Source organism: Piliocolobus tephrosceles, chromosome 1 (genome assembly GCF_002776525.5).
Source record: "Piliocolobus tephrosceles isolate RC106 chromosome 1, ASM277652v3, whole genome shotgun sequence".
In the NCBI taxonomy this organism is placed as follows: domain Eukaryota; kingdom Metazoa; phylum Chordata; class Mammalia; order Primates; family Cercopithecidae; genus Piliocolobus; species Piliocolobus tephrosceles.
Window position 1 is genome coordinate 112033553 of NC_045434.1, and position 9129 is coordinate 112042681.

The 9129-nt window shown below is 59.5% G+C and overlaps 1 protein-coding gene across 1 annotated transcript in view; it reads left to right on the plus strand.

Annotated features, from left to right (window-relative positions):
• CELSR2 (cadherin EGF LAG seven-pass G-type receptor 2) overlaps positions 1 to 9129 on the plus strand; it is a 13799-nt gene continuing 4670 nt past the window's right edge. The window contains 4 exon segments of the mRNA XM_031935636.1: positions 1 to 1084; positions 1087 to 2555; positions 2557 to 3895; positions 8922 to 9129. Coding sequence (XP_031791496.1) covers positions 574 to 1084; positions 1087 to 2555; positions 2557 to 3895; positions 8922 to 9129 — 3527 coding nt within the window. The 5' untranslated portion in view covers positions 1 to 573.

The following is a 9129-nucleotide window of genomic DNA, read 5'->3' on the forward strand; positions in this document are numbered from 1 at the left end:
GCTGCCGCCGCCGCCGCCGCGGCTCTGCAGAGCTCGCCAGCCCGCCTGGGAGGCGAGGGAGCGCGGGGCTGGGCCCGGGGCCGCTGCGACAGGCAGCAGCCGCGGCGGGGACGCGGGGCGCGAGCGGGCGGCGCGGTATCGTCGGGGGCCGCCGGGACCGGGCCAGCGTCGGGGCGCGCGGCTAGGCGGGCGCAGGTGGGCGATCCCACAGGGGCGGAGGATTCCACAAGGCGCAGGCGGGAGAACCCGGAGCCCGGCAAGGCCAGGGGCGCCGCCGGGCCCGCGTGCGCAGGTGGTGAGTGCCCGGAGCACAGGTGGAGGCGCGGCGGCAGCCCGCGGTGCTTAGGGTGACCAGGGAGTGGGTCTGGCTCCGGGGGCGGTGGGAGCCCGGGCGCGTCGGAGGGCACAGCGCGGGGCCCCGCCGAGCCATCCAGGCGCAGGCCCCGCGGGGCGCACGGGGGTCCCCGGGGGACTGGCGCCCTGGCCCGGGCATGAGGCGCGGCGAGGCCGGCAAGAGCCGGAGGAGGAGCCGCCGCCGCTGTTGACCTGGCAGCCGGACGGGAGCTGGGAGAGATGCGGAGCCCGGCCACCGGCGCCCCCCTCGCAACGCCGCCGCCCCTGTTGCTGCTGCTGCTGCTGCTGCCGCTGCCACTATTGGGAGAACAAGTTGGGCCCTGTCGTTCCTTGGGGTCCAGGGGACGCGGCTCTGGGGCCTGTGCCCCTCTGGGCTGGCTCTGTCCATCCTCAGCGTCGAACCTCTGGCTCTACACCAGCCGCTGCACGGATGCGGGCACTGAGCTGACTGGCCACCTGGTACCCCACCACGATGGCCTGAGGGTTTGGTGTCCAGAATCCGGGGCCCATATTCCCCTACCACCAGCTCCTGAAGGCTGCCCCTGGAGTTGTCGCCTCCTGGGCATTGGAGGCCACCTTTCGCCACAGGGCAAGCTCACACTGCCCCAGGAGCACCCGTGCTTAAGAGCCCCACGGCTCAGATGCCAGTCCTGCAAGCTGGCACAGTCCCCCGGGCTCAGGGCAGGGGAAGGGTCACCAGAAGAGCCCATGGGTGGGCGTCGGAAAAGGAATTTAATACAGTCCCCCAGTTCCAGCCCCCCAGCTACCAGGCCACAGTGCCAGAGAACCAACCAGCAGATACCCCTGCTGGTTGCTAGAGAACCAACCAGCAGGCATCCCTGAGGGCCATCGACCCAGACGAGGGTGAGGCAGGTTGACTTGAGTACACCATGGATTCCCTCTTTGATAGCAGCTCCAACCAGTTCTTCTCCCTGAACCCAATCACTGGTGCAGTAACCACAGCCGAGGAGCTGGATGGTAAGACCAAGAGCACCCACGTCTTCAGGGTCACGGCGCAGGACCACGGCATGCCCCGACGAAGTGCCCTGGCTACACTCACCATCTTGGTTACTGACACCAATGATCATGACCCTGTGTTTGAGCAGCAGGAGCACAAGGAGAGCCTCAGGGAGAACCTGGAGGTTGGCTATGAAGTGCTCACTGTCAGAGCCACGGATGGTGATGCCCCTCCCAATGCCAATATTCTGTACCGCCTGCTGGAGGGGCCTGGGGGCAGCCCCTCTGAAGTCTTTGAGATCGACCCTCGCTCTGGGGTGATCCAAACCCGTGGCCCTGTGGATTGGGAAGAGGTAGAATCCTAACAGTTGACGGTAGAGGCAAGTGACCAGGGTCGGGACCCGGGTCCTCGGAGTACCACAGCCGCTGTTTTCCTTTCTGTGGAGGATGACAATGACAATGCCCCCCAGTTTAGTGAGAAGCGCTGTGTGGTCCAGGTGAGGGAGGATGTGACTCCGGGGGCCCCAGTACTCCGAGTCAGAGCTTCGGATCAAGACAAGGGGAGCAATGCCCTGGTGCACTACAGCATCATGAGTGGCAATGCTCGGGGACAGTTTTATCTGGATGCCCAGCCTGGAGCTCTGGATGTGGTGAGCCCCCTTGACTATGAGACCACCAAGGAGTATACCCTACGGGTGTGAGCACAGGATGGTGGCCGTCCCCCACTCTCTAATGTCTCTAGCTTGGTGACAGTGCAGGTCCTGGATATCAACAATGCCCCCATCTTTGTCAGCACCCCTTTCCAGGCTACTATCCTGGAGAGCGTCCCCTTAGGCTACCTGGTTCTCCACGTCCAGGCTATCGATGCTGATGCTGGTGACAATGCCCGCCTGGAATACCGCCTTGCTGGGGTGGGACCTGACTTCCCCTTCACCATCAACAATGGCACAGGCTGGATCTCTGTGGCTGCTGAGCTGGACCGGGAGGAAGTTGATTTCTACAGCTTTGGGGTAGAAGCTCGAGACCATGGCACTCCAGCACTCACTGCTTCGGCCAGCGTCAGCGTGACTGTCCTGGATGTCAATGACAACAATCCAACCTTTACCCAACTCGAGGACACATTGCAGCTCAATGAGGATGCAGCTGTGGGCACTAGCGTGGTGACGGTGTCAGCTGTGGACCGTGATGCTCATAGTGTCATCACCTACCAGATCACCAGTGGCAATACCTGAAACCGCTTCTCCCATCACCAGCCAAAGTGGTGGTGGGCTGGTATCCCTTGCCCTGCCACTGGACTACAAACTTGAGCGGCAGTATGTGTTGGCTGTTACTGCCTCCGATGGCACATGGCAGGACACGGCACAGATTGTGGTGAATGTCACCGACGCCAACACCCACCGTCCTGTCTTTCAGAGCTCCCACTATACAGTGAATGTTAATGAGGACCGGCCAGCAGGCACCACAGTGGTGCTGATCAGCGCCACGGATGAGGACACAGGTGAGAATGCCCGCATCACCTACTTCATGGAGGACAGCATCCCCCAGTTCCGCATCGATGCAGACACGGGGGCCGTCACCACCCAGGCTGAACTGGACTACGAAGACCAAGTGTCTTATACCCTGGCCATTACTGCTCGGGACAACGGCATTCCCCAGAAGTCTGACACCACCTACCTGGAGATCCTGGTGAACGACGTGAATGTCAATGCCCCTCAGTTCCTGCGCGACTCCTACCAGGGCAGTGTCTATGAGGATGTGCCACCCTTCACTAGCGTCCTGCAGATCTCTGCCACTGATCGTGATTCTGGACTTAATGGCAGGGTCTTCTACACTTTCCAAGGAGGCGACGATGGAGACGGTGACTTTATTGTCGAGTCCACGTCAGGCATCGTGCGAACGCTGCGGAGGCTGGATCGAGAGAACGTGGCCCAGTATGTCTTGCGGGCATATGCAGTGGACAAGGGGATACCCCCAGCCCGCACGCCCATGGAAGTGACAGTGACTGTGCTGGATGTGAATGACAATCCCCCTGTCTTTGAGCAGGATGAGTTTGATGTGTTTGTGGAAGAGAACAGCCCCATTGGGCTGGCCGTGGCCCGGGTCACAGCCACTGACCCCGATGAAGGCACTAATGCCCAGATTATGTACCAGATTGTGGAGGGCAACATCCCTGAGGTCTTCCAGCTGGACATCTTCTCTGGGGAGCTGACAGCCCTGGTAGACTTAGACTACGAGGACCGGCCTGAGTACGTCCTGGTCATCCAGGCCACGTCAGCTCCTCTGGTGAGCCGGGCTACAGTCCACGTCCGCCTCCTTGACCGCAATGACAACCCACCAGTGCTGGGCAACTTTGAGATCCTTTTCAACAACTATGTCACCAACCGCTCAAGCAGCTTCCCTGGGGGTGCCATTGGCCGAGTACCTGCCCATGACCCTGATATCTCAGATAGTCTGACTTACAGCTTTGAGCGGGGAAATGAACTCAGCCTGGTCCTGCTCAATGCCTCCACGGGCGAGCTGAAGCTGAGCCGCGCACTGGACAACAACCGGCCTCTGGAGGCCATCATGAGCGTGCTGGTGTCAGGTAAGGAAGGGTCCAGGTGGCGCTGGGGTGGGGGTAGCTCACGGGGAGGGTCTGGGCAGCCACTGGAGGTAGGCCAGGATCCAGGAAGCAGCTACAGACCCACCTCCCTGCCCAGTGCCTGGCACAGAGCGGGAGGGGGCAAGAGCCAGCTTGGGAAGAAGCCCCAGGAATCCAGGCGGCTGATGCAGGCCCCGCCTTCCGCCAGGCTGGGCTGGGCTGCTTCGGTTGGCTGCCCCCACTGTCTACCAGCCTGTGACGTGGTCGGGGAAGTGTTGTGAGGCTGCCCCGGCTATGGCTGCCAGGAATTGTGAAAAAAGGCGCGTGGAAGCCTGGGGAACCAGGAGAGCTGGGGGAAGGGTAGAGAGGACTGTGGCGCAGGAGAGGAGGCGAGGCCAGGGCCCCTTCACCCCCATCAAGATATTCCTGCAGTCTCATACAGACTTTGGCAGAAATGGGGACCATGGGAGCACAGGGCTGCCACTACCCAGGGGTCAGGACCCTGCAGTCCTCTTCTGGCCCCTTTTGCCTCCTGGCTGAGCTGTAGAATCGGCTGACATGGACTTTGTCTAGCGCATTCTTTTCCCTCCAGGCAGAAAGAGCCTGGCCTGGCTCCCCCTTCAGAGCTCCCACAGGAAGTGAGGCTAGAGCTCATTGTCTGTTCAAACAGACCCCACTTTCAGAGTCTGTGGTTCGGGTCTGGCTTGGAGGAGGGGCTGCAATGAAGCTGGGGGGCAAGCTGAGGCTTTCTGTTCTTAGGGTGCCAGGCCTTCCTTTCCTGGTGGCTGTGACCAGGCCAAGCTCCAGGAATGGAGTGTAGGGACCAGGACAGGCCAGGGGACTGGTGGGCTTTGAGGGCAGAGACCCCAAGGCACCTGATCTGAGGACAGAACAGAGTCCCAGGGCGTGGGAGCCTGGCGGGATCCCAGGCTGGGGCATTCCTGCTGCTTGGCCAAGCGCTCAGCCTACAGACTCCCTGGACAGCAGGACTGGGGGAGGAGAGTTGGACGGGGTTGGTGACAGTATTCTCTTTTTTTATCAGCTGTGGGGAGCCAGAGGTAGCAGCAGGGAGAGGACCACACCCAAGTTGCTGAGTGCCTTCCCCAAGCCTGGGAACAACTGAGACCCTCATGAGGGGATGCTGTTAGCTGCACCCCCGGGGTGGGTCAGGTCACGCCCCCTCTAGGCAGCCTTCAAACCCGTCAGGGAAGGGAGGAAAAGAAGAGGCTGGCAGGCCCCTACTCCCACCCCAGGGAGTGTGGCCTGAAGGGGAAGGAAGGGTATGCGAGAGTAAGGGCGTGGCCTCACTCAGGGTCCTTGCTGGACAGATGCCTCCCTGCCCCACCCCTCAAGGTAGCCACAGGAACCAGGAGCTTTTCAGGGACTGTGGCTGAGGTTCTGAGCCTCCTGAGACTTCAGTTTCCCCTCCAGGAGGAGGAAGTGGGAGGCTGGAGCTCCTGTGTCCTCAGCTGTGCCTGGGCACTTGAGGCGGTGGGAAGGAGGTGGGAAGGAGGTGGGAAGGAGAGCCTCTCCCTCTGGTCCTCCACACCCAGCCTGCCCTTGGTGAGTGTGGCCAGGCACTAAGTGATGGGGGCAGAGAAGCGCCCCCCTAGGCTTTCGGTCTCCCACCAGGACAGAGCCCCAGAGCTTGGTTCCCCAGTCTAGAGAAGGCTCAGGGCAACATCCTCAGGCTTCTCCTGGCCTGGCAGCTCTGGCCCCACCCTCTCCCTTCCGCCCTGACCCTTGGAGGCAGCACCACGGCAACCCCAAAGTTCAGGGAGGCCGGGGTGAGGGGGAGCTGACTCCCACTGCCCCTTTGTTTTCCTCCTCTTGTTCTTTGTCTCTTCTTTCTTTCCCGCCCCTGCCCTGTAGCACTGCCTCTCTCCGGTGCCCTCTCCCTGCTCCTGTGGCTCTCCTGCTCTCCCACTTGCCCACCGCTGGCTCTTTTCCTGGGGCTTTGTCTTCCCATTTGGTCTCCGTGTTTGTGCCTCCCCTCTCTTCCTCCCTATGGCTGCGGCCGTCCCAGCCTGGGCCGATGGCTCTCCTGGAGCCTGAATTCTCCTCACCTCTTTCGTCCTCTGCTCGGACACACAGCAGCTCCTGTCCATGGTCTGGGCAGCTCCCAGAACAGCAGAGCCCTCTTGGCCTCCAGCCTCCGCTGGCACATCTGCCAGGGGAAGAGAGGTTGGGAGGCTGACCAGGACCTGGCGCTTTTCCAGGTGTGCCTGGCTAAGCTTGGGGCACAGGTGGCATTTCCTGGGGTCAGAGGCCATCCCAGCTCTTTCTTTTCTGTTCAGGAAGACAGCTTAGGCAATGCACTCCCCACCCCTGTTCCCACCCTGCCTTTGCACCCGAGGGGTGACCTAGGTCAAGGCAGGGGAGGACGACACAGAAAGGAGAGAGCAGTGGGTTGACTGTTGGGGATGGGGACAATAGCAGAGGGGGCAGGTGGCCACAGATGGTGAACCAGATGGGAAGCAACAGAGTCATGCTGGGAGAGGGGCCCAGGCAGGGCCTAAGATGATGGCAGCGGGGGACACAGCGAGGAGTGTTTGTTCCCAGGGCTGAGTTGTGGCAAAGTTTCTCCTGCTCCGTGGCTTTGGTTGCCCTCTCCTCTCTTAATCAGTTATGGGCACTGTGTGTGGAGTCTTGGGCTGCTTTCTGCCTGGAGGGAATATCTCGTCAAGGAATCATTAGGCAGATGTACCAGGTATACAAGAGCCCTGTGCCAGCTGAGCACCCTAGTGCGTGCGGGGAGGTCTGAAACAGAGGATAGTAGAGCCTGATGACATAAATCTGGGCAGGCTTCCTGGAGCAGGTGAGCTCAGGGCAGGTTAGAAGACTCGGAGGACTGTGGGCTGGTGTCTAGGTGGGAAGGAACAGCCTGTGCAACAGCTTTGAGACAAGAGCAGGAGGAACAGAAGTGGGTGATGACAAGCGGGCTTACTGGTGATAGCTGGTGAGAACAAGCAAGTGATGAGGCTGGAGGGTAGGTGGGCAGTGGGCCGAGGACACGGCTGAGATGGGGGTCTGCCTTCAGCCTTCCCGGCTTCAGCTGAGCCACCCCTGGTATAGTCAGCCACCCCACGTAGGTACAATACAGATAAGAATTTGTCCCCATGTCCCTCACCTACTCACACCCCTCCAGAAACATGGGCTCCTGCCCCATTACTGCTAGGGTAAGCATTCGCTTTTTATGTCTAGTTGGGCTCCCCCTGCTATGTGATTTTTGTTTGTTTGTTTTCTGGGGACGGAGTCTCGCTCTATCACCCAGGCTGGAGTACAATGGCGCGATCTCGGCTCACTGCACCCTCTGCCTCCTGGGTTCAAGCAATTCTCCTGCCTCAGTCTCCTGAGTAGCTGGAATCTCCTAAGTAGCTGAGATTACAGGCACCCACCACCACGCCCAACTAATTTTTGTGTTTTTAGTAGAGACGGGGTTTCACCATGTTGGTCAGTCTGGGCTCAAACTCCTGACCTCGTGATCTACCTGCCTCGGCCTCCCAAAGTGCTGGGACTACAGGCATGAGCCACTGCGCCCGGCTCCCCCTGCTATGTTTTAAAGACCATTTATTCTTTATGGAGACTGAATAGATTGTCATCCACATCTCAGTGTTTTCTGAACACCTACTATGTGTAAGGCATTGTAACAAATAAAAATGTGAATATGCTGGTAGTTCATGCCTGTAATCCCAGTGCTCTAGAAGGCTGACATGGAGGATCACTTGAGGCCAGGAAGTTGAGACAGCCTGGACAACATAGCAAGACCCCATCTCTACACACAAAAATTAGCCAGGCATACTTGTGAGCACCTGTGGTCTCAGCTATTTGGGAGGCTGAGGTGGGAGGATTGCTTGAGCCCAGGAGTTCAAGGCTACAGTGAGCTATGATCGTGCCACTGCAATCCAGCAGAGGCAACAGAGTGAGAGTCTATCTCTTAAAAAAAATAAAAAAGAAAAGAAAATAAGACTATCCCTTATTATCCTGCAAAGCCATTTCCTCCATCTCCAGGTCCCCAGCTTTCATGTTTTAGCTAAATAAAATTCATTCCCATGTGTATGTGCATTCAGGTGTGTGTGGTATTTCTGGGCTTAGGGTGTGTGTTAGTACTTAGCTGTTTATAAGTGAGTGTGTTGCCTGGGGGTATGGCAGGCATTTGGGTGTGATGCTTGAGCCAAGTGGGTGAGGAGTAGCTACAGGCCCTAGGGGCAGAGAACAGACTGACTCAGTGGGGCTCTGGGGTCTCAGAGTGGAGAGTGGCCCAGTCCCTTCTATCTCTGCCCCCCTTGCCCTCCACCCCCTCACCCTGTCTGCAGCATGGGGCAGTGGGTGATGTTGTCACTGGTTAAGGTGGCTCAGCTGGACTTCCTGGGGTGGGGCCCCCCAGGCTACCCACAGCAGCCCAGAGAGTTGGGCGGGAAGAATGCTTTGTGTTGGGTGTTGCCATGGGGATAGCAGGTCTGCACCCAAGCAGCCGTGGGGCTCAGTGGGAGGGGGACTAGGTGGCCCACTGACCCAGTTTACCCCCCCCAACTCCCTGCTGCAGCCATGACTGCGATTATCGTGGTGTTGGGGTGTAGAGGCTGAGGGGGTAGGAGGAGGATTTTTGTGACTCAGGATGCTCTGGGCCCTGTAGAAAAGTATGAAAAAGACAACATCGGGTTCCCGTGCAGGGCAGCGCAGACTCTAAGGGAAGGGAGCCCGAGCCATGGTTGGGCAGGGAAAGGCGCACAAACATTAAGAGGTGTGCCCTGCATCAGCGACAGAAAGTTTTGGGAAGGGTGCAAAGACAATTTCTGATAATCACATCCCCTGAGCCCTGAAGGAGTGACTGGCCCACAGGTGACATGCCTGGCTCAGCACCCTTATGCCAGTTGGAGAGGAGAGGCTTTCTTGGTGGGTGGTGCGGGAATATGCAGGCTGAATTGCAGCCCTGGCTCCTGTGCAGGGCCTTCCCCACACCCCTGCACGGGTCTATGGCTTGGCCCCCCACCCCAGACTGGGTCCTGACTGGTGTCCCTCTCCACAGACGGCGTGCACAGCGTGACGGCCCAGTGCGCGCTGCGTGTGACCATCATCACTGATGAGATGCTCACCCACAGCATCACGCTGCGCCTGGAGGACATGTAACCCCAGCGCTTCCTGTCACCACTGCTGGGCCTCTTCATCCAGGCGGTGGCCGCCACGCTGGCCACGCCACCGGACCACGTGGTGGTCTTCAACGTCCAGCGGGACAC